At 50.6% G+C, this 25,372-nt stretch overlaps 1 protein-coding gene across 3 annotated transcripts in view; it reads left to right on the forward strand.

Annotated features, from left to right (window-relative positions):
• Nucleotides 1-3,994: 3,994 nt before the first annotated feature.
• The window catches only part of LOC149852474 (protein PML-like), a 36,369-nt gene continuing 14,991 nt past the window's right edge, over nt 3,995-25,372 (forward strand). For 2 of the 3 annotated variants that reach the window (XM_090029224.1, XM_090029225.1), the window contains exons 1-4: nt 3,995-4,314; nt 5,877-6,349; nt 21,715-22,295; nt 25,015-25,052. In XM_090029224.1, coding sequence (XP_089885350.1) covers nt 4,264-4,314; nt 5,877-6,349; nt 21,715-22,295; nt 25,015-25,052 — 1,143 coding nt within the window. In that variant the 5' untranslated portion in view covers nt 3,995-4,263. The remainder of the gene's footprint in view (nt 4,315-5,876; nt 6,350-21,714; nt 22,296-25,014; nt 25,053-25,372) is intronic. The other variant, XM_090029226.1, reaches the window with a different exon arrangement.

Genomic DNA, 25,372 nt, shown 5'->3' on the forward strand with positions numbered 1-25,372 from the left:
CACCCTCTGGGTACGGCCCTCCAGCCAGTTGGCGACCCATTTGACTGTGTGGGTGTCTACACCACAGCCCCCCAGTTTCTTAATGAGAATGGGGTGAGAGACAGTGTCAAAAGCCTTCCGGAAGTCCAGGAAGATTATATCCACTGCAACCCCTGTGTCTAACGATCTGGTGATCTGATCGTAAAAGGCCACCAGGTTGGTCTGACAGGACCTTCCACTGATGAACCCATGTTGGTTGCCCCTAAGCATGCAGTCTCCTGCTGGCCACTCCTGGATGTGTGCCAGCATAATTTTCTCGAACAGCTTGCCTAGGATCGAGGTGAGACTAACCGGCCTATAGTTTCCCAGGTCCTCCTTCCTGCCTTTTTTGAAGATGGGGACCACGTTGGCCCTCTTCCGGTCCTCCGGTACCTCACCAGAGCACCACGAGTGCTCATAAAGTTGTGCCAGGGGACTTGCAATGACCTCAGCCAGTTCCTTTAGAACTCTAGGGTGGAGATCATCCAGGCCGGCTGACTTGAATATGTCCAACCCCTCCAGAAGCTCCCTAACTAAATCCTCGCTAACCCGTGGCCCATGTGTGCCTCCCCCGGAGCCCGAGGGGGGCCCAGCAGGGAGGTGGCTGTTCTGGTCCCTACTTAGGAAGACGGAGGCAAAGAAATCGTTAAACATGTTAGCTTTGTCATCTGGTGTGACGACCAAGTTACCCATGTCGTCCTGCAAGGGCTCCACATTACCTGGGACCTTCTTTTTACCCCCTACGTATTTAAAAAAAGACTTCTTATTGTCCTTAATCTGGGAAGCTAGTCCCAGTTCCATCTCTGCCTTGGCCTTCCTAACTGCCCCCCTACATCCCCGAGCAACTACAGAATAGTCCTCCCTGGTGATGACCTCTTCTTTCCACTGGGTATAAGCCTCCTTTTTAGCAAGGAGACATTCCCGGATGCTTTTGGTGAGCCACAGAGGCTTGTGTGCTCTCCTGCTCCCTTTGATCCTCATTGGGATTACCTTCCTTTGGCCTTGGAGGATCGTCTCCTTAAGGAGCGACCACTCTCCTTGGACACCTGGCTCCCCTCCCCCCCATTAGGGCTGGAAGGGACCTCTGAAGATCATTGAGTCCAGCCCCCTGCCCCAGGGGCAGGAAGTCAGCTGGGATCATAGGATCCCAACAAGATAAACATCCAATTTTCTCTTGAAGGTATTCAAAGTAGGTGCTTGAACCACATCCGATGGCAGGCTGTTCCAGACCTTAGGGGCTCAGACAGTAAAGCAGTTCTTCCTTATGTCCAGCCTGAAACAGTCTTGCAGGAGTTTATAACCATTAGATCTTGTTGTCCCTTGGGGTGCCGTGGTGAACAAACGTTCCCCCAGACCCTGGTGGTCACGCCTGATAAACTTATAGGTGGCCATCTGATCGCCCTTGAGCCAGTGCTTTTCCAAGCTAAAGAGCCCCATGGCTCTCAGCCTGTCATCGTAAGGTCTGTGTTCCTGACCTCTGATCATGCGCGTGGCTCTTCTCTGCACCCTCTCAAGCTTCTCCACATCCTTTTTGAATTGTGGAGCCCAAAACTGGATGCAGTACTCCAGCTGTGGCCTCACCAAGGCCAAGTACAAGGGGAGAATGACGTCCCAGGATTTGCTTGAGAAGCATCTGTGGATGCAAGCCAGCGTTTTGCTCGCTTTACTAGCCACAGCATCGCATTGAAGGCTCATGTTCATCTTGTGGTCAATCATGACCCCCAAGTCCCTTTCATCCATAGTACTAGCTAGGGTAGCACTGCCGAGCCTATAAGGATGCTGCAGGTTTTTCCTCCCAAAGTGGGGAACCTTGCATTTTTCGGTGTTAAACACCTTCAGATTCACGTTCGCCCATTTCCTGAACCTGTTGAGGTCAGCCTGGATCACCTTCCTGTCCTTGGGTGTGGATGCTTTACCACCGAGTTTGGTATTATCGGTGAACTTGGTCAGTCCACTTCTGACTCCAATGTCCACATCATTACCGAAGATGTTAAACAATATGGGTCCAAGGACAGAGTCTTGAGGGACCCCACTGGTCACAGGGCACCACAACGATTGACTTCCATCAACCACCACCTTCTGGGTCTGACCATGGAGCCAATTCCCCAGCCAGCGGATCGTGGTGGACCTGAGACCACAGTTGGCCAGTTTTGCCAAGAGGTGATCATCTTTACAGAGCCCCTATCAGGTAGGGAACTGATGGGATACCAGATCAAAGGCTTTTTTAAAGTCAAGATACACGACATCAATTTCCTCTCCCTTGTCCAGGTGATAAGTCACCTGGTCATAAAGGGAAATGAGATTGGTCAAGCAAGGCCTACCCACAACAAACCCATGCTGGCTATCCCTCAGGATGTTGCCATCGGCCAATCCATTAAGAATGGCTTCTCTGATAATCTTTTCTAAGACCTTCCCCAGGATAAAGGTCAGACTGATGATTGCTGGATTCATTTTCCTCCCTTTCTTGAAGGTAGGCACCACATTGGCCTTCAACTCATTGGGCACTTCACCAGTGTGCCAGGAGTTCTTGAAGATCTGTGCCAGAGGCTGGGCTATGATGCTCGCCAGCTCCTTGAGTACCCTGGGGTGCAGATTGTCAGGGCCGGCTGACTGAAGGTGTCCAGCCTCTCAGGGTGTTCTTTCACGAGGTCAGCACTGATGATCTATAAGCCTCAGCAGAAAAGAGGTCCTTGAGATAGGCCTTGTCAATGGTAGACAGACAACAACATAAGAAACCTGAAGGTAGTTGATGTAGGACAAGATTGGGAGGTTATATCTCATGACAGATGAGAATGGAGATGCATCATCAAGGAGGCCAAAGTGCTATAAGTGCTGGTTGGCCCTTCAAAGCAAGTAAGTAGGTGACATAATGACTTGTCCAACTGGACCGATAGACAGTCTGGGTCTGTCCTCTGCCTATACATGATGCTTCAAAGGAAGATAAAGCCTATCCTGATTATGCCTCATTGATTCTGCAATGGGTAGACATGCTCTTTAAGAGCATGGTGACCCGGCAGCAGAGCTCCCTCTTCTGATAAGCTACATCTGCACACAGCTCTATGGCCTCCCTGTCTCTTGGGCCCTCAGGTGAGGTGTAAAGTACCAGGTATATCATTTATGTGTGCTGTTCCTTATACCTGTTAGCACACAGTGGGCAGGGGCTGGCATTTTTCCCTCAATGGGTGGTTCAGACTGGTGCTTAAGGCAACAATTTAACAGCAGCATTAGACAGATGGGCAAACTGTACAGTTCGTTGTCAAGCAGAGCCCTGGGGAGGGGCAGAGGTAACATCTTCAGTACTTCAGTGTGTTTCATGGGGAACCCTGCATCACTGTTGTGGCAAATGGGGAATGGCTTATCTAATTCTCTAGAGTCACTTAGCCGATGGGCTTGAACACCTGGCCCCTTACAAGTCTTCACAGCTTCTGGCAGCTACAAGACCATGGCAGGGTGTTTTCCTTTTAAGTCACCCAAAATGTGGTGAGTTTGGGGCCAGAGAAGAGCTAGCAGGAGGGGATGCAGGATCCACAGAAATAAACAGGACCATGGAAACACTTTTCTGGGACAGCAGATTAGAGAGAAGGGACCTGGCCCCTAGCATCCAGCCCTGCCCTACTGCGTCCTTCCTGTTGCATGAAGGGGCATTGCTTTATGCTGTCTGCACAGGAGCCCCTCACCTCATGCCCTGTCAGAGACACATCTGAAACGTTTTGGTGATCCACCTTAGTAAAAACATCTCTTGGGGGTTATTGCAGCTGGGGAAATTGGGAACTGGCCAAGGATGTAGTAGAGTCTGCCCACACTTGGAGCTGTCCCTGTCACTAGCCCCCAAGGGGAGCTTGTTCTGCTTCTCTACCAGGAAGACTTTCTGCCAGCAGGGGTCTGGAGCAGAATAAGAGCAACGCATTGAGCCTCTGAATGATCAGATCGAGATAAACAGAGATCCAGGGCTGATCCAGGCTTCCCTTGTGCTTTGAGAGGCCAGGAGCCAGAAGAAAAAATGCATGACAAGCTTTGTGCGTAGGAGGGCTGGAAAATTTCAGACTATCCTCCCCTCCCCTGCCAGATGCGTCACACATCAAAACAGGGGTTGATCACCAGAGGGCAGGGCAGGAGCACAGACTCTCCTTCCTGTCTGCCTGATACCAGGAAGCAAAGCTACTTTCATTTTTGACTAACGAAACTCAGCTGCAACCACGCTCAGAAAGCATCTGGGTGCCTCAGAGGAACGTGCGAGTGCAGATCATGGATGCCACATCTCAGGAGCCTCCGGCTGACCAGGATTCCTCAACCCCTGTAAGTTTGTCACAGCGACCAGACCTTCTGCTAGGGGCTCTTGCTTGGGGTTAAGGATCAAGCTGGTAGGTTAAATGTACAAAGATGACGGAGGGGAAATAAGTGCTATATGAGGCTGAACAGCTTCTAGGACCTGGTTGCCTCATCTCCTTCTGCGGGTGGTGCTGTGGCTGGAGTATGTGCCATTACACTGGGGGCGGGGGATGTGGCAGGGCTGCCTCTGGGCAGCGGAGGTGGCTTTAGCAAGGGCGTGGGGGAAGCCAGTATGGAAGGGAGCAGGGAAGGCAGAGACAACCAGGTGGCAGGGAGGCAGTGACTGGGCAACAGCCCTGTGAACTCCCCAGCGTGCAGATGGTAATGCAGGCTAGGAAAGTGCCTCAATATTGCCCAAGGGCCCTTTTGTGCCCTTTTCCAAAGCACTGTAGTTGAAAGGAGGGCTGCTTTGGGAGCTTGCAGGGCATGGGGAGAAGGCAGGAGAACTTGGCCCCACTTCTGGCGACTGCCACAGACAGCCAGTATGGCTCTAGGCAAGCCGCTCGGTGTATCTGGGCCTCTGTTCCCCTTGCAAACAACGGGACAAACAGTTCCCTACCTGATAGGGGCTCTGTAAAGATGAATCAATCAGTGCCCATGAGACATTCTTAGATGCGATAGTAATGGGGGATCTGTGGAAGTTCGTTAGGGAGATGGCCTGAGGCTACGGGCAACAGGGCTTTCAGCTCGGACTTGCCCCTCAGAGGCCCCTGTGAGGAAAGAGTCAGTATGGCGCAGAGACGAAGAAAGGGGCCTGTGCACTATGGATGGGATGAAGACTTGGGGGTGGCAGCTATTTGGGAAAGCTTGAGGGAGAAACAGTGTGGTGAGCAGGTGGCGAGGGGAGGGGGAGAGGGAAAGTGTAGATGGGAGGGGCTCTGGGCATGTCTACAAATGCATTTAGGCATGCCTAACTTTAATGTGCATTAATGTAATGTGCGTTAAGGTGATTTAGGCTCACATTTACACTTGCATGTGTTAAAGCGCATTACCTCCATGTGTGCTGACTTATGTGGGACTGAAGTTAGTTCCAAGTCAGTCCACATGCAGTGTTAATGTGCCTTAATACATCTACATGTGCATTAATGCACTTTAGCTATTCATGTCTAAAAATGCCATTTTTAAGGTATATTCAGGGCGTGCACCTTTAATATGCCTTAAATTGGGCTAAAACGCTTTAAATCAGCACGTGTAGATATGCCCTCTGTATCCTACACCCCCATGCTTGTGCCCAGCCAATAGTCTGCTCCAGCATGCTCTTTACATGTTTCTACCTCCCAGGTAGTGGTGGGAAGGACCAGTTGCAGACTCTCACATCCAGGGTTTCCCTCAGCCATTGGACTCCCCAGTCAAGCTAGCTTTGGCTTGCTACATTGGGCCTTTCCAAGTGTCTCCGTTGCTCAGTATCCATCACGTGACCTTCTAGCAGTAGTAGCAACACTTTTTTTCCTGCCCCACACATCTCCCCCTGGGATAATATCATAGTATGGTTAATGCCAGGTATCTTTACCCTTTTCTTCTCCCTAAAGGTGGTGGAGGAAGAGTTCCAGTTTCTAATCTGTGAGAGATGCCGGAAGGAACCCAAGGAGCCCAAGCTCCTTTCCTGCCTTCACACCGTATGCCTTGGCTGTCTGCAAGACAACAAGTCCGTTGGCCAGTGCCCCACCTGCCAGGCTCCTATCTTGCAACCTAATGAGATCCCAAACCAGGACAACTCCCTGTATGCCAGTCTGCAGTCCCAGAAGAAAATCTATCAAAAAATAGTCACGGGCAGAGACTTAGTGTGTAGCAACTGCAAGGCAGAGGGGGAGTTCTGGTGCTTTGACTGTGAGGAGTTTATGTGTCCCACATGCTTTCAATTCCATCAGAGGATCCTGAAGCAGAAGAGCCATAAGGCCAGGAATGTGAAGGATCTTCAGGCCGGATCTCTCAAGGAGTTTATTGAGCGTGTCCGGAAGCCCTGTAACTTGTTCTGCGAAGCGCACGAGGCCCAGATTCTAAGGTAACGTTTCCAACCTGGGATATTTTTCTTCAGGCATATATGGCAGGAATAGCTGCAACATAGAATCATAGAAGCAATGGACCAGAAGGGACCTGGAAGATCATCAGATCGGGTCCCCTGCTGTAGGCAGGAGGTTGAGCTCAAACTGGCTCAATGAGGTGCTTATCCAGCCTCCTCCTGAACACCTCCAAGGATGGCAACTGTATCACCTCTGCCGGGAGCGTGTTCCAGGTTCTAGTTACCCTGACAGAGAAGAAGTTCTTCCTTATGTCCAATCTAAATCCTCCCTCTGTTAGTTTGTGTCCACTGGTCCTCATCCTCCCAAGGGGTCTCATTCTAAAGAGTTGCTCCCCCAGATCTTGGTGCTCCCCCTAGACATACTTGTAGGTAGCTCTCAAGTCACCTCTCAGCCTCCTCTTACGCAGACTGAACAAGCCTAGTTCCCAGAGTCTCTCCTCGTATGACCTATCCTCTAGGACCCTGATCATGAGGGTGGCCCTTCTCTGCACCCTCTTGAGCTTATCCGCATCCTTCCTGAAGTGCGGTGCCCAAAACAGGGCACAGTACTCCAGCCTTGGCCTAATCAATGCTGAGTAGAGGGGGAGAAGCATCCCTCTGGATCTGTTGGCAACGCATCGGCTGATACATGCTGAAGTTCTATTTGCCCTGCTGGCGACTTCATCGCCCTGTTGGCTCATATTCATCTTCCGGTAGATTGTGACCCCCAGGTCCCATTCAGATGCTGTGCCATCCAGTGGGCTGCCACCTATCCTATAGTTAGGGTGAAGGTTCTTCTTACCCAGATGAAGGACCCGGCACTTTTCCCTGTTGAACCTCATCTGATTCTGATCAGCCCATAAATCCAGTCTGTCAAGGTCATCCTGGATCCTTGCCCTATCCTCTGGTGTGTCTGCGTTTCCCCACAGCTTGGTATTGTCAGCAAACTTAATCACAGAGCATTTCAACTCTTTATCCAAGTAATTAGATTTCATACATGTTAGGGCTGGAAGGGACCTCAAAGATCATCAAGTCCAGCCCCCTGCCCCAGGGGCAGGAAGTCAGCTAGGGTCATAGTTTCATAGTAGCTAGGGTTGGATGGGACCTAAACAGGTCATCAAGTCTGATCTCCTGCCTTGGGCAAGAACGGATGCTGGGATCTTATGACCCCAGTCAGGTTTCTATCCAGCCTCCTCTTGAATACCCCCAAGGTAGGAGTGAGCACCACTTCTCTTGGAAGTTGGTTCCAGGTCCTAGCCACCATAACCATAAAGTAATGCCTCCTGATGTCTAGCCTGAACCCGCTCTCTATCAACTTGTGGCCGTTATTCCTAGTTACCCCATGTGGTGCTGGGGGGAACAGGGCATTTCCTATTCCCTGCTGATCCCCCTGGTGAATTTGTAGATGGCCACCAGATCCCACCTCAGCCTTTTCTTGTGGAGGCTGAAAAGGTTCAGGCGCTCTAGTCTCTCCTCGCAGGGCCTGCCCTGCTGCCCCCTGATCATGCGAGTGGCCTCCTCTGGATCTTCTCAATGCTAGCCCCATCTCTCTTGAAATGTGGCACCCAAAACTGGATGCAGTACTCCAACTGCGGCCTGACCAATGCTGCATGGAGGGGGAGGATCACCTCCTCGGCCCTGCTTGTGATGCATCTGTGTATGCATAACAAGGTGTGGTTAGCCTTCCTCACATTGGCGGCTCATAGATTCATAGATGTTAGGGTCGGAAGGGACCTCAATAGATCATCAAGTCCTCCCCCCTGCCATGGCAAGAAAGTGTGCTGGGTTCTGATGACCCCAGCCAGATGTCTATCTAACCTTCTCTTGAAGACCCCCAGGGTTGGGGAGAGCACCACTTCCCTTGGGAGCCCATTTCAGACCTTGGCCACTCTAACTGTGAAGAAGTTCTTCCTAATGTCCAGTCTAAATCTGCTTTTTGCTACCTTATGGTCGTTAGTTCTTGTAACCCCCGGGGCGCCTTGGTGGCTAGAGCCTCACCAGTTCCCTTCTGTGCCCCCATGATGAATTTATAGGCATCCACAAGGTCACCTCTCAACCTTCTCTTGCGGAGGCTGAAGAGGTCCAGTTGTCCTAGTCTCTCCTCGTAGGGCTTAGCCTGCAAGCCCTTAACCATACGAGTGGCCCTTCTCTGGACCCTCTCCAGATAATCCACATCCCTCTTGAAGTGTGACGCCCAGAACTGGACGCAGCACTCCAGCTGCGGTCTGACCAGCACCCAATAGAGGGGAAGTATCACCTCCTTGGTTCTGTTTGTCATGCATCTGCTGATGCACGATAAAGTGCCGTTAGCTTTTCTGATGACTTCGTCACACTGACGACTCATGTTCATCTTGGAGTCCACTAGGACTCCGAGATCCCTTTCTGCTTCTGTGCTGCCGAGCAGGTCATTTCCTAGGCAGTAGGTGTGCTGGACATTTTTCCTCCCTAGGTGCAGCACTGTGCATTTCTCCTTGTTAAAGCGCATTCTATTGTTTTCTGCCCATTTGTCCAATCTGTCCAGGTCTGCCTGTAGTTGTTCCCTGCCCTCCAGTGTGTCCACTTCTCCCCACAGTTTTGTATCATCTGCAAACTTGGACAGAGTACACTTCACTCCCTTGTCCAAGTTGCTGATGAAGACATTGAAGAGTATTGATCCAAGGACCGAGCCCTGCAGGACCCCACTGCCCACGTCCTTCCAGGTTGATACTGACCCGTCCACCACCACTCTCTGGGTACAACCCTCTAGCCAATTTGCCACCCACCGGACTGTGTAATCATCCAGTCACAGCCTCTTAATTTATTCACCAGTATGGGTGGGATACTGCATCAAAGGCCTTCCTGAAGTCTAAGTAAATGATATCTACCCCTACTCCTGCGTCCAGGTGTTTTGTAACCTGGTCATAAAAAGAGACTAGATTAGTCAGGCATGATCTACCTGCTATGAACCCATGCTAGTTTCCCCTCAGCATAATTCTTCCTGCTAGGCTCTCACATATATGAGCCTTAATAATCTTTTCAAAGACTTTGCCAAGGATGGAGGTGAGACTGACTGACCTGTAGTTGCTTCGATCCTCCTTCCTCCCCTTCTCGAAAATAGGAACCACACTGGCCCTTTTCCAGTCCTTCAGGACCTGGCCCATGCACCATGAGTGCTCAGATATTCTTGCCAGTGGCTGTGCAATGACATCAGCCAGTGCTTTCTGTACCCTCGGATGGAGCTCATCCAGGCCTGCCGATTTAAACACATCCAGTCCTTCCAAGTGACTCTGCACTATCTTAGGGTCAACACTTGGTAGTCTGGCACCCAGCTGTTGTCTCTCTATAATCCCATTGTGAGACTTGTCTTGCCCCTTGTTTAGGAACACTGAGGCAAAGAACTCATTGAAGAGTTCAGCCTTGTCCCCCCGTCTGTTACCAATTGCTTTTGCCCGTTCAGTAGTGGTCCTATACTGCCCTGGGCCTTCCTTTTACTCCCTATATATCTGAAAAATAGTTTTTTGTTATCTTTAACTTGGGATGCCATTTTCAGCTCCATGGTAGCTTTGGCCTTTCTAATTGCCTCCCTACAACTGTGAGCTGAGGAGGCATACTCCTGTTTAGTAATTTCTCCCTGTTTCCACTGCTTATATACCCTCCTTTTTGCCCTTAGGCTGCTCTGGATTTCTCTGGTTAGCCAAGAAAGTCTCTTGGCCCCTTTCCCCCTTTTCCCCCACATTGGGATCATCTTCCTCTGTCCCCGAAGGATTGCTTCCTTAAGGCACAGCCACCCTTCCTGGGCTGCCATCTTGCCAAATCTCTTACCCTGCAGTGCATCATTGACTAAATGCCTGAGCTCGCTGAAGTCAGCCTTCCTAAAGTCTAGCACTTCCACCCTACTAGTTACCTTTCTCACTCAATGCCTTATGGTGAATTCTATTATTTTGTGGTCACTGTCCCCCAGGTGACCACTGATCTTTAGGTCCCCTACCATGTCATCCCCCATTGCCAATACCAGGTCCAGTAAGGCACTCCCCCTAGTGGGACCATGTACCTCCTATGTCAGGTGGAGGTCCTGCACACAGGATAGGAACTTGCGTGAACGGTGGGACTTTACTGTCTGCGTCTCCCACCAGATGTCAGGGTAGTTTAGGTCCCCCATGACTACCGCCTCCCTAGTCTTTATGGTCGTCAAGAGCTGCCTCAGGAGTTCCAATTCTAGTTCTTGCCCTTGGTGTGAGGGTCTGTAGCAGACCCCTACCACCAAATCCCTTTCCACTTGACCTCCGTGTATCCTAACCCACAATCCTTCTACTTTCTCCTCCTCCAATTCCAATTTGATAAGGGTCGGTGTATAATGCTTCTTGACATAAAATGCAACCCCTCCCCCTCTCCTCCCTACTCTGTCCTTTCTGTATAGCTTATAGCCCTCAATGTGTACAGCCCAGTTGTGCGTACAGTCCCACCAGGTTTCTGTTAACCCCACTAAGTTGTAAGTGTTTTCTGCAAGCAGGAGTGCTAGTTCATTCTGCTTGTTCCCCATGCTCCTAGCATTAGTGTATAGGCACTTGAGCCCTGTGACTGGCGCCTTTGTTGCCCCCTGGCTCTGATGCCTAATGGGCCCCTTATTGCTTACCGCTTATTGCTTACTTGTGCTGTACTGCTGGGCTGGTCGTCCCATGGATTGCAGGTTCCTGATGTTCTCCTTCTTCTGCCTCCCCATCTCCTGTCTGAGCTAGTTTAAAGCCTGACATAGGACATCAGCCAACCTGTTGGAAAAAAGACTTTTACCTTTCACTGAGAGGTGAAGTCCATCACGTCCCAGGAAGTCCCTTGCCAGGAAGTGTGGATTGTGGTCCAGGAAGCCAAATCCTGCACGATGGCACCAACTCCTGAGCCGCAGGTTGACCTCTCTGATGCAGGTGCTGTGATGCCTACTGTGACCACTGACCAGGAGGATGGATGAGAAGACCACCTGTGTCCCCGTCTCCCTAAGCCTGGCCCCCAGAGCCCTGTAGTCACCCATGACATGGTAAGGACTAGTCCTGACTACTCTTCATGTTCAACCTGGAGTCAACAATGACTCCAAGATCCCTTTCTGTCTCTGTGCTGATGAACAGGGTGTTCCCCAGCCTATTGGTATGCTGCTGGCTCCTTCTCCCTAGATGCAGTACCCTGCACTTGTCTACACTGAATTCCGTCCTATTCTCATCTGCCCATCTCTGTAACCTGTCCAGATCTAGCTGGGTTCTGTCTCTCCCCACACCTTGGTGTCATCAGTGAACTTGGACAACATGCTTTCCACCCCCTCGTCCAAGTCGTTGATAAAGGTGTTGAACAGCATGGGCCCAAGGACCGAGCCCTGGGGATCCCCACTGGCCACATCCCTCCAGGTCGAAAATGATCCATCCACCACCACTCTCTGTGTACGACCATCCAGCCAATTAGCCACCCATCTGACTGTGTAGGCATCAATGCCACAGTCACCTAGTTTTTTTTATGAGAATGGGGTGCGTGGCAGAAGGTCACCTGTTTCTCCCCAACAACTCTGCTTTTGTGACAATTTGGTTAGGATGGTTCCAGCAGAGGATACACATCTTACCCTATCTCTTTAGGTAACCTGAGCTGGATACATTCCTGAGGGAAGGGGGAAACCTGCTTTCTCTGCCTACATGACTGGTATCACTTACCTGGGTGAGGGGCTTGCTCCCTGGGGAGCTAGGAACTGCCAGTCTGCCCAGCAACTAGTGATGCATTTCAAATTGGTTGGCTGACAGCCAACAGGTGCTGGCCTCCATTGGACCAGGTAAAGGAGGTCACAAGGGCTATATAAGTTAAAGACTGCCCAGTAGGACGGGGCAGCAGCCATGAGGAAGACTCAGAGAGAGAGAAGAGCTGAACCATTGGCAACTTTCTCTCTCTTTCAAAACTCATGATCAAGGAACTGCCTGCTTCCAGAGGGAATCTCCACCCACTTCTGGATGATACTTGTGAATCAGCTACCTGAGATCTAACTAGATATACAGCTTGCAGTAACTCAGATGTGTGATCATAGGCTACCCAGCCATGGGAGTTTGCTCAATGGGATTTCTCTGATATTGCTTTACCCTGTACCCTATTCTAACCCTACCCCTTGTAACCAATAAAGTTCTCCTTTCTACCTAGTGTGAGGGACTTATTGGGAGTGGGTCTAGATTATGCCTTGGGGTCCCCTTTGTTCAGATGACTAAGGGAGACCACTACTTGTGCTTCTGACTGAGGGAAGCATCCCAAGTTCTTGAAGTGAATCAAGTACTCTCGAGGGCTAGTAGGCCTGTGTTTCCCAGGGTGCACAGAGCCAGAATCAAGCCCTGCCCTGGGTGGTGGGAGTGGAACCCCAAGGCTAGTGGGTGTGCTCCAGGAAGGAGGTCAGCCAGACATGAGGCGCCCCCAGGGAGGCACTCAGAGCCTGGAAGGTGGTCGGGCGCAGTGAGGTGGGTGGCTCAATGCAGGAGCGCCCCCTACTGGCCTGCCACAGGGTGAGAGACAGTGTCAAAGTCCTACTTAAAGTCCCGGGTCAAAGGATCTCAGCAAGATAAGCATCCAATCATTTCTTGAATGAGTCCAGAGTAGGTGCCTGCACCACTTCTGGAGGGAGTCTATTCCAGGTCCTGGGGGCTCAGACAGTAAATACTTTTTTTCTTGTGCCCAGCCTAAAACGGTCTTGGAGGAGTTTATGACTGTTGGTCCTTGTTTTACCTTGGGGTTCTCTGGTAAATAGACATTCCCCCAGATCCTGATGTACACCCCTTATGTACTTATAAGCAGCCACCAGGTCCCCCCTGAGCCTGCACTTTTCTAGGCTGAAAAGTCCCATGGCTCTCAGCCTCTCTTCATAGGGCCTATTCTCTTGCACTCTGATCATGCACACGGCTCTCCTCTGCACTCTCTCAAGCTTCTCGACATCCTTCTTGAATTGCAGAGCCCAGAATTGGATGCAGTACTCCAGCTGCAGCCTCACCAAGGCCAAGTACAGTGGGAAGATGACATCCTGGGATTTACTTAAGAAGCATCTATGGATGCAAGCCAGAATTTTATTTGCTTTACCAGCTGTGATATCGCATTGGTGGCTCATGTTCATCTTGTGGTCAGTCATGACCCCCAAGTCTCTTTCAGCAGCGGTGCTAGCAAGCGTAGCACTGCTGAGCCTATAAGCATGCTGCATGGATTTTTTCCCAAGGTGGAGTACCTTATATTTATCGGTATTGAATGTCATCAGGTTTGTATCCATCCACTTATTAAGTTTATCCAAGTCAGCCTGGATTGCCGTCCCACGTCTTGCTAGGCAGGATGGTCCCATTGGACTGATGAAAGACTGACATGAAGTACCCATTAAGTAGATTGGCCTTTTCCTGGGTGTCGGTTATTAGCTGTCCCGTTTGGTTCAGCAGGGGTCCAATGTTACCCTTGCTTTTTTTTCCAACTCCTTGCATACCTGAAAAAGGACTTTTTGTTATCCTTGATATGTGAAGCCAGATGAAACTCAGATGCAGCCTTGGCTTTCCTGATCCGCTCCCTGTAGGTACAGACCAGTGCTGAGTACAATTAATAAATATGTAAAAAAGCAGGGGTCTGTGGCAGAATGCCACCTTAGTTTCTTCCCAAACTTTGTTATCAGGTTTTTCCATGCTGTTGTTTTATTACCTGTCTGTCAATTTGGTTGCCATAGTCACTGTGGTGGGCAGGCAGCCCTCCCCCCATCTTTTTCATGTAACCCTGAGTTGTAAACCAGGATGGAAACATTCCTGAGGGAGGGGGAACCTGCTTCTGTGGACACAAGACCCTACAGGTAACTGGGGGGGGGGGAGGTGGAGTGGGAGGGGAACTCCACCTCTCTATTGTGTTAGAACTGACCTCATAGCATGGGGCTAAGGCTCACTTTACCAGGTGACCAGTGATGCTTTTTGAATTAGTTGGTTGGCCTCAAACAACACCTGCCCTGATAGGACCTGGAAAGGTGATGTCAAAAGGCCTATATAAGCTAAGACTGCCTAGGAGGGGGAGAGAGAGCCATATTGGAGAACATGTGACTAACTGACCAGGCAGAGAGATGAGGATCTCTCTTGAAACTTCTGGACACAGCATGTACTGCCTGCCTTTAGAGGAAAGCTCAGTCAGTGTCTGGATGATACTTGTGAGTAAACTACCTAAAATCTATCTAGATATATAGCTTGCTATAATGCAGATGTGTGTTCAAAGGCTACCTAGCCACACTGTTTGATCTAAGGATATTCTGTGATACATCTCTGTCCTGTACCCTTCCCCAAGCCTTCCCTCTTTAACCAATAAAGGTCTCCATTGTACCAAGCATGGTGGACTGACTGGGAGAGGGGTAGGGGCCTGTGTTTATGTTCCTTTGGTCCGGGTGGCTAAGGGAAGCTACTTATTGTGTTCCAGGCTAAAGGAAGCACCCCAAGTTCTCACAGTGGGTCAAGCACCCTCAAGGACTACAAAGCCTGTGTACCCCATGAGGTACAGGGTCTGGCAACAGTCCAGACCCTTGGGTGGTGGCATCACTACCCCTAGGCTTGCAGGTCTGCTCCAGATCGGCTAGGCGTGTGGTGCCCCTAGGGAGGCACTTAGAGCTCGGGAGGTGGGTGGATCCACACAGGATTGCCCCGTACTGGCCCACCACAGGTCATCCTGGATCCTTGCCTTATCCTCTAGTGTGCCCACATTTCCCCACAGCTTGGTATCATTGGCAAACTTAATCATAAAGCATTCCACCCCTTCATTCAAGTCATTAATAAATATGTTAAAAAGCATGGGTCCAAGCACCGATCCCTGTGGGACACCACTGGAGACAATCCTCCAGGAAGAGTCTGTCCCATCCATCACAACTCTCTGGGACTGGCCTCTGAGCCAGTTATCCACCCACCTCACTATAGGCTGGTCCAGGCCAGTACCCTCCAGTTTAACTGAGAGAATTTCATGTGAGAAAGAGTCAAAGACTTTACTGAAGTAAAGGTAAATGATGTCTACCTCATGCCCCATGTCCAGCTGGTTAGTTACCTGGTCATGAAAGAATACCAGGTTTGTTAGGCATGATCTATCCTCCACAAAGCCATGCTGGTTGTTTCTTAATATCCTGTCAGTTACTGGTTTGTGACTGATGACCTCCTTAACAATTTTTTCAAAAGGTTTTCCTAGGACCAAAGTCAGAGTGATCGGACTATAGTTTGTAGGCTCATCCCTCCTCCCTTTCTTAAAGACGGGTACTACATTGGCCCTCTTCCAGTTATCCGGGACCACTCCTGAGTTCCACAGTTTTTCAAATAACTTTCCAGAGGCCTTGCTATGAGTTCAGCCATTTCTTTTAGGACTCTTGGATGTAGATCATCTGGCCCAGTGGACTTGAAAATAGCCAGTTGTTCTAAGAGGATCCTCACCTGGTCAGGGCTGATTTCATAGATTTCATAGACATCAGGGCTGGAAGGGACCTCAGGAGATCATTGAGTCCAGCCCCCTGCCCAAAGGGCAGGAAGTCAGCTGCGGTCATAGGATCCCAGCAAGATAAGCATCCAATTTACTCTTGAAGGTGTTCAATGTAGGTGCTTGAACCACCTCCGCTGGCAGACTGTTCCAGACCTTGGGGGCTCGGACAGTAAAGAAATTCTTCCTTATGTCCAGCCTGAAATGCTCTTGCAGGAGTTTGTGACCGTTTGACCTAGTCATCCCTTGGGGTGCTCTGGTGAACAAACGCTTTCCCAGATCCTGGTGGTCACCCCGATAAACTTATAGGTGGCCATCAGATCACCCCTGAGCCTACGCTTTTCCAGGCTAAAGAGTCCCATGGCTCTCAGCCTGTCATCGTAAGATCTGTTTTCCTGACCTCTGATCATGCGCGTGGCTCTTCTCTGGACTCTCTCAAGCTTCTCCACATCCTTTTTGAATTGTGGAGCCCAAAACTGGACGCAGTACTCCAGCTGCGGCCTCACCAAGGCCGAGTACAAGGGGAGAATGATGTCGATTTGCTCGAGAAGCATCTAGGGATGCAAGCCAGCATTTTGGTCGCTTTATTAGCCGCAGCATCGCATTGCAGGCTCATGTTCATCTTGTGGACAATGATGACCCCCAAGTCTCTTTCTTCTGTAGTGCTATCCAACGCAGCACTGCCGAGCCTATAAAGGAAGCTGCAGGTTTTTCCTCCCAAGGTGGAGAACCTTGCATTTTTCGGTGTTAAACACCATCAGGTTCTTGTCTGCCCATTTGCTGAGCTTGTCCAGGTCAGCCTGGATCACCCGCCTATCTTCTGGCATGGATGCTTTGCCCCAAAGTTTGGTGTCATCGGTGAACTTGGCCAGTCCACTCGTGACTCCAATGTCCACATCATTAATGAAGATGTTGAACAGTATGGGTCCCAGGACAGAGCCTTGAGGGAGCCCACTGGTCACAGGGCACCACGATGAGTGACTGCCATCAATTACAACCCTCTGGGTCCGACCACGGACCCAGTTTCCCAGCCAGCGGATCGTGGTGGAGCCAAGGCCACAACTGGGCAGTTTGGCCAAGAGGTGATCATGGGATACCAGATCAAAAGCTTTTTTGAAGTCAAGATATATGACATCAATTTCTTCTCCCTTGTCCAGGTGATAGGTCACCTGGTCATAGAAGGAAATGAGATTGGTCAAACAAGACCTACCCGCAACAAACCCGTGCTGGCTATCCCTTAGAATGTTAGCCTGGGCCAGTCCATCAAGGAAGACCTCCTTAATAAACTTTTCTAAGATCTTCCCCAGGATAGAAGTCAGGCTAACGGGCCTGTAGTTAGCCAGATCCACTCTCCTCCCTTTCTTGAAGATAGGCACCACATTGGCCTTCTTCCAGTTTTCGGAACTGGCTGAGGCCGCATGCTCCAGGACCATGGTTGTCATGGGTGACTTCAATTACCCGGACATCTCATGGGAGGATCATTCAGCAAAATCTGAGCGGTCATAAAATCACTTCCTCTCGTGTGTGAATGACCTCTATGTGACTTAAGAAGTCTATGGGCCAACAAGAGGCAAAGCACTGCTCAACCTGGTACTGGCTACAGGGGATGACCTAATCAGTGACCTAGTGATCGATGGGAAGCTGGATGACAGTGAACACGAGCTGATCACCTTCATCATCCGCTGTAAAGCTGGCAAGTCAGTCAGCAATACAGAACTCCTTGACTTTAGGAAAGCCGACTTTGACAAGCTCAGGAGGCTTGTCAGTCAGGCCCTCAGGGACCGTGACCCCAGGGAGATGGGAGTTCAAGAAGAGTGGTTGCTCCTCAAGGGAGCCATCCTCAATGCACAAGCTAAATCTATTCCAACACAGAGGAAAGGCAGCAAGAAGGCACAGCAGCCCCCCTGGCTCTCCAGGGAACTAGCAGACCTCCTGCGGCTAAAAAGGAAAGCCTAGAAAGGATGGAGGATGGGATTTACCTCCAAGGAGGATTATTCTGCGCTGGTCCGGTCCTGCAGGGAGCAAACCAGGAAAGCCAAGGCTGAAACTGAACTCCAACTAGCTTCAAGCATCAAGGACAACAAAAAGTCCTTTTTTAGATATGTGGGGAGCCGGAGGAAAAGCAAGGGCAATGTTGGACCCCTGCTAAACCAGATGGGGCAACTGATGCCCAGGAAAAAGCCAACCTATTAAATAGGTACTTTGCATCCGTCTTTCATCAGTCCCATGGGACGCCCATGCCCGCTACGGGACAGGGAGATCCAGGTGATGGGGATCCCCTACCCTCCATCAATGCTGACCTCGTGAAAGAACACCTTGAGAAGCTGGATACCTTCAAGTCAGCTGGCCCTGACAATCTGCACCCCAGGGTACTCAAGGAGCTGGCGAGCGTCATAGCCCAGCCCCTGGCACGGATCTTTGAAAACTCCTGGAGCTCTGGTGTAGTGCCCGAAAACTGGAAGAAGACCAATGTGGTGCCTATCTTCAAGAAAGGGAGGAGAGTGGATCTGGCTAACTACAGGCCCGTTAGCCTGACTTCTATCCTGGGGAAGATCTTAGAAAAGTTTATTAAGGAGGTCTTCCTTGATGGACTGGCCCAGGCTAACATTCTAAGGGATAGCCAGCATGGGTTTGTTGCGGGTAGGTCTTGTTTGACCAATCTCATTTCCTTCTATGACCAGGTGACCTATCACCTGGACAAGGGAGAAGAAATTGATGTCATATATCTTGACTTCAAAAAAGCTTTTGATCTGGTATCCCATGATCACCTCTTGGCCAAACTGCCCAGTTGTGGCCTTGGCTCCACCACGATCCGCTGGCTGGGAAACTGGGTCCGTGGTCGGACCCAGAGGGTTGTAATTGATGGCAGTCACTCATCGTGGTGCCCTGTGACCAGTGGGCTCCCTCAAGGCTCTGTCCTGGGACCCATACTGTTCAACATCTTCATTAATGATGTGGACATTGGAGTCAGGAGTGGACTGGTCAAGTTCACCGATGACACCAAACTTTGGGGCAAAGCATCCATGCCAGAAGATAGGCGGGTGATCCAGGCTGACCTGGACAAGCTCAGCAAATGGGCAGACAAGAACCTGATGGTGTTTAACACTGAAAAATGCAAGGTTCTCCACCTTGGGAGGAAAAACCTGCAGCTTCCTTATAGGCTCAGCAGTGCTGCATTGGATAGCACTACAGAAGAAAGAGACTTGGGGGTCATCATTGACCACAAGATGAACATGAGCCTGCAGTGCAATGCTGTGGCTAATAAAGCGACCAAAACGCTGGCGTGCATCCATAGATGCTTCTCGAGCAAATCCTGGGACGTCATTCTCCCCTTGTACTCGGCCTTGGTGAGGCCGCAGCTGGAGTACTGCGTCCAGTTTTGGGCTCCACAATTCAAAAAGGATGTGGAGAAGCTTGAGAGAGTCCAGAGAAGAGCCACGTGCATGATCAGAGGTCAGGAAAACAGATCTTACGATGACAGGCTGAGAACCATGGGACTCTTTAGCTTGGAAAAGCGTAGGCTCAGGGGTGATCTGATGGCCACCTATAAGTTTATCAGGGGTGACCACCAGGATCTGGGAAAGCGTTTGTTCACCAGAGTGCCCCAAGGGATGACTAGGTCGAATGGTCACAAACTCCTGCAAGACCGTTTCAGGCTGGACATAAGGAAGAATTTCTTTACTGTCTGAGCCTCCAAGGTCTGGAACAGCCTGCCATCGGAGGTGGTTCAAGCACCTACATTGAACACTTTCAAGAGTAAATTGGATGCTTATCTTGCTGGGATCCTATGACCGCAGCTGACTTCCTGCCCTTTGGGCAGGGGGCTGGACTCGATGATCTCCCGAGGTCCCTTGCAGCCCTAATGTCTATGAAATCTATGAAATCTAGTGGCCTGTTACAAACCAGTCAGGGGGGATTAGCAGGCACTGGGGAAGTCCCTGTTCCCCCCAACCACTACTAGGAGTGACCAGAAATAACGGTCACAAGCTGGCAGAGGGTAGATTCAGACTAGATATCAGGAGGTACTACTTCATGGTCAGGGCAGCTAGGATCTGGAACCAACTTCCAAGAGAAGTGGTGCTGGCTCCTACCCTGGGGGTCTTTAAGAGGGGGTTAGATGAACACCTTGCTGGGGTCATTTGACCCCAGTACTCTTTCCTGCCATGGCAGGGGGTTGGACTTGATGATCTACTCAGGTCCCTTCCGACCCTAGAAACTATGAAACTATACCAAAGGCAAAGCAGGTGAGTTAGGTGGGTGGACTGCCTTATACAGGTGGGCAGGTCAATGTTGGAACTGGTCTTAGGACAGCCCCCGGTCACACCTGCACAGATGTTGCTTGGTGAAAAATCACAGTAAAACCAACAATCAGCTGGTATGTATTAGTCTTCCTTGATCAGCTGCTGGGATTTATATCAGCTAAGTCATGAGGCCTATTTGCTTTAGTAAAGCCACATAGAGTGGAAAAAGTGAATCAGGAAAGGGGCCCACCAAAGTTTTAAAGCATTTTTAGCTAAGATGGGTGACTCTTAAGTAGCTATGTTATGTCCTCCTAGTAAAAAATGTGCCTGGTGTAGAGGGGAGGAAAAAGATTTTCATTGGGCACATCCACATATGCAAATTCTCCGGGGTGGGTTGACTCTAGAGCAATTTTCTCTAGAGCAAACCCATCCCAGGCAGGCATCTACACAGGTAGGAACACAGGAACAGATTTGCTATTCATGGCAGCAGTCTGCTTCCTCCCCCACTGGCCCTGGACTGTCCCCCTGCAGAAGTCAGGGGGAGCTCTAGGCTCCCTCTGAGTGCTAGCCAAGGGACTGGCAGGAAGCACCAGACCAGGACACAGTTGTCTCCTGGAGGGGGCTAGGAAGTTGCTCCCTGCCCCTGGGAGCTGCCTACTGGTGGGGTAGGCTCTGCAACTGGAGCCCAGGCAGGGACAATTTTCCTCTGCCCTGGCAGCAGGGAGCTCCCAGCCTCCACTCCACAATCACAATTACAGGGTTAAGGTGGGAGCAGCAGGCAGCTCCCAGGGTGAGGGAGCAAAGGCCTAGCCCCTACCAGGAGACATCTGTCTCTTGGTTCACTGCTCCATTCCAGCCCCTGGGCTAGCACCCAGGGGAAGCCTAGAATGTCCCCTGGATGCTGCAGGGAGCCAGTGCAGAGCCAGCAGGGGGCAGGAGCGGACTGATTCCCTGAGCAGCAAATTTGCTTCCACATCAATGCACGTGTAGACAGACTCCTTAAGAATCTTCCAGTCTGGGTCCCATGACTATGGAGCTTGGGCTGAGAGATATGGATCTCCTAGCCCCCACTCCCTGATGGCAATAGCAAAGTGGGGGCTGGAAGCTCCATGCTGCTGGGGCAGGGGGACACTGTCCTTACCCAGGCTCCAGAAGCGAAGCCAATCCCAGCTGCAGGCACCTCCCAGGGGCTGGGAGTAACCTCTTACTCCCTGCTGCCTGGGTGACCAGGAGCACATTTCCTCCCAGTCGGCCATCTACTGGACTGTGCAGTAAATAACTGGGAGAAAATTTGCTACTTGTATATGCAGGTAGCAAATTTATTCGTGATTTGAGCAAATCATGGCATAGTAAGCATCTGCTAGTGTGGACAGTGATGCTTATTGCACAGTAATTATCTCTAACTGTAAGTAAAGCATCTTGTGTAGATGCATCTGCTGGATAGGAGTATGAAGGAGGCAAAGCAGGTCTCTAAATGCAGAGTCTATTGAAGCCTAGCCTGGTTGGGCATCCCAAATTACCCACTGTCTAGTATGTTGGTTTTCCCATCAGGTCTTTATTGTCCATTCCCCCTCCCTACTTCTTCCATGAATTGGCTATGGGAAGGGTGTCTTGAGACCACCAACAACATGGAGGAATCCAAATCCAAGTGAGTGTTCTAAACTGTGCTTTTTTCCACAGCATCTACTGTAGCATCTGTTGCAAGCCGAAGTGCTGCATCTGTGCCCTCCTGGATAGTGACCATAGGGGTCAGTGTTGTGATATCAAGGCAGAGATCCTGCGGAGGCAGGAGGAGCTGGGAAGCTTGACCAAAGAGCTGAAGCAGAAGAAGAGCTACTATGAAAGTGCCTGCAACAACCTCCATGGCAAAGCCAACCAACTGGACCAGGGATGGAAGGAAACTCAGGAGCTGATCCTTAAGAAGGTAGAGCAGATGGTCAAGCTGATCCGTGATAAGGGGGAGGAGCTGTTGGCTAGGGCAGAGAGGCAGCACCAGGAGAGGCACCAGGACTTGAAGGGGAAGATGCAGCACATGAGAGCCATGCTCATGAGGTTGGAGGCTGGAGAGCAGCTCATGGAGAAGATGCGCCTCTACGCATCTGACCAGGTGGTGATGGACATGCACCAGTTCATCAAGCATTCCTTGGTGGAACTCCAGAATCAGCCATCCCTGGCAGTGGTGTCCGATGTCCAGGTTGGAGACTTCTCTAAATGCAAAGCTGAACTCCAGGCCCTGGTTGAACAAGTGACGGGGGAGCATGGTAATTAGCTTCCTTTGACATGCCAATAGGCCTTGGAGGTGTTTGTGGTGGACATGGTACCATCATTACCCCTGAATACTGTCAAGATGGGATAGAGAGAGTCTGTAGACCCCATTGCTATAAGATGGGGCTGTAGCATAGTTATCCAGCTACATATATTACATTGGAAGAGGGGTGGAGAACACTGTCCGAGATATGGACTGTGATTGTGCACGTGCAAGGCCCTTCAGCAAGGGGATAGAAAACTTCTAGAATACAGAGTAATTCAAGGCCTGCTTGAACCATGGAGTGGCAAGGGGACAAATTTATTGAATAGAAGATGAGCATCAATCCTGCAGACTCTCAGGGAAATATTTCTGGCCTGTTCTTTGCAGAAACTCTGATTACATAGGTGTAATTGTTCCTTCTGGTTTAATACTATATTTCCTTGTGATCACTTGCTGTTGTCCAAGCTGCGCGACTTGGGCTGCTTGCAGTGTGCATCCTCTAGAATAGACTGAATGCCAAATAAATGATTCACATATTATTCCTCCAAAGCAAATATTGAGTACTGTTCACTGAGGAGTGAATGTCCATTGATCATGCACATTTGGAAAAATGTGAGATGCCTATGAAAATGCTTGTGAATTCTTATTGGTCCTGAACTTCCACCATAATGGTTAATGGTCTGAAAAACAGATGTGTATAGTGGGTGATTCCTTATTATTTATCTTCCTTATTCAAGAAACGTTTCATTTACCCAATCAGGAAATGGCTAATCATGTGACAGAGAAAATTATACCACAGAGTAGGGCTGTGCAAAGCTTTGGGTGGTGATTAGATTCGGAGGAGATTCGGCCTAATTCAGTGGCCAAATCTCCAAATCCAAATCGAATCAGGGGACCGATTTAGAAGTCCAAATTGATTTAAAGCTCTCTGAATCTTCAGAAAAGATTGACAGCTTTGATGATTCATAGATTTCATAGACATTAGGGCTGGAAGGGACCTTGGAAGATCATTGAGTCCATCCCCCTGCCCAAAGGGCAGGAAGTCAGCTGGGGTCACATTCAGGCAGTCCAAAGTGGCTGCACCAGGGAGCTAGTAAGTACTACTGGGCGCCGCACTTCAGAAGGGATGTGGCCAGCCTGGAGAGGGTTCAGAGAAGGGCCACCCACTTGGTGAGAGGTCAGCAGGACAGGCCCTTTGAGGAGAGACTGAGGGACCTGAACCTGTTCAGCCTCAGCAAGAGGAGGTTCAGGGGGCACCTTGTGGCTGCCTGCAAACTCATCAGTGGAGATCAACAGCAAATAAGTAGAGCCCTTTTCTCCCCAGCACCACCTGGGGTGACAAGAAAGAATGGTAATAAGCTGAAGGAGAATAGGTTTAGGTTAGAGATCAGAAGGCAATATTTTACAGTTAGGGTGGCCAAAATCTGGAACCAACCTCCCAGGGAACTGGTCCTCACCCCTAGCTTGTGCAAATTCAAGAGAAGGTTGGATGTTCGCCTGTCTGGAGTCTTGTGAACCCAGCATTCATTCCTGTCTGTGGCAGGAGGTCAGGCTAGATGATCTGTTCAGGTCCCTCCTGATCCTAGCTGCTATGAAACTAGGGGTGGGGGACAGGGGGCTGGGGAGGGGACCATGGGGGGGACCCCTGCCAGCCCCCCTGAACCCCAACCGCTCCCCCAGCCCCCTCCTCCCCCATGGCTGTCCCTGCCCACCCCAGCTCACAGTCCTTTAAAGAAAAGCCCCGGAGCTCACCAGGTGCTGCTGGGTGGGGGGGTGATCCCTGCTGCCCCCCACTGCCCCACGCTGCATGGGGGACTCTGCACGAGCCCCACTTGCCCCCTCACCCCTCCACAGGTGCCCCACCCAGGCCAGCTCCAGCCCTTTAAGAAAAAAAAAACAGAGAAAAGCCCTGGGACTCATGGCTTCTGCAGCAGCCTTGGGGCTTCAGGGGGCAGAGCCCCCATGTGGTGCAGGGCAGCAAGGGGTAGCAGGGATCACTCTGCTCTGGCAGGAGCGTGAGTATGGGGGTTTTTCAGGGGTTTTTTTCTTAAAGGGCTGGAGCTGGCCTGGATGAGTCACCCATGAGAGGGCTGGGGGAGTGGGGGGGGCTGCAGTGGGGGGCAGCAGGGAGTGCCCCCCCCCCACCTGGCAGCACCCAGTGAGCCAAGGCTTTATTTTCCCAAAAAGCCAGGAGCTGGGGTTGGTGGAGCAGCCATTGCTGGCCTGGAGGTCGAGAATGAGCCTGGCTGATTCCGAGATTTGGACTAATTGAATCAGGACAGTGATTCGATTCATACCCCCACTCTGTTGGAAGGAATTTAGAGAGGTGTGCGACTGCAACATACTTGTGTATGTGACACAGTGGGCAGCCCTGCCACAAAGGAAGAACCCGCCCTGGTCACACACATGATCAGGTCTCAGAGCAGTGGCCCCATGAGAATTTGATGCTGGTTTCCAGGTTCTGCTCTCCCAGAACTTCCCTGGAACTGGGAGACTGGAGGCCCCGTGCTCCCCTATGTCTCATGCAGTTCCAGCAGGAGCTGGTTGAGTGACCATGGATGTGTCTTTTCACTGTCCCATGACCAGTTTCACCATCTGACTCCTCTTTCAAAGAGTGTTAAGATCTAGTAGGAAAGGAATGATGTAAGAGCAGGGTGTTGTTATAAGATAGCTGCTGTTGTTCCCAGTCCTTCAATTCATTTCTCACTTCTGTCTTTTCTTGTCCTTTCTAGAAGTGGTCCCTATGAGATCCTCAAAGTGTTCCAAGAAGGTGAGGCTTGCTTTTGTACTGGGGCTGTCATGGGCATCTCAAACTAGTGTGTGAGGGTGGAGGGATGCAACTTTCCTGGCACTTCTCGCAGGAATTCAAGGCCAGATGCCAACAAGAATCATTTGCTGGAAAGGACGTCTCCATTTTTATACACTTTACTGGCTCAGTCTTATTTGAACGTGGATTATTTTAATTCATGGTCCCCCTTGCTCTCCGGCACCCATCCCTTCCCCAGTCACTTGAGCTTAGATCTTTCAACCACTCTTTTTGCTGGTGGGCACTTGAGCCAGTGGGCCTACTTATGTGAGTGAGAGCTCCCC

The sequence above is a fragment of the Crocodylus siamensis genome, chromosome 15 (assembly GCF_052110815.1).
Source record: "Crocodylus siamensis isolate JL-2025a chromosome 15, ASM5211081v1, whole genome shotgun sequence".
NCBI classification, from domain to species: domain Eukaryota; kingdom Metazoa; phylum Chordata; order Crocodylia; family Crocodylidae; genus Crocodylus; species Crocodylus siamensis.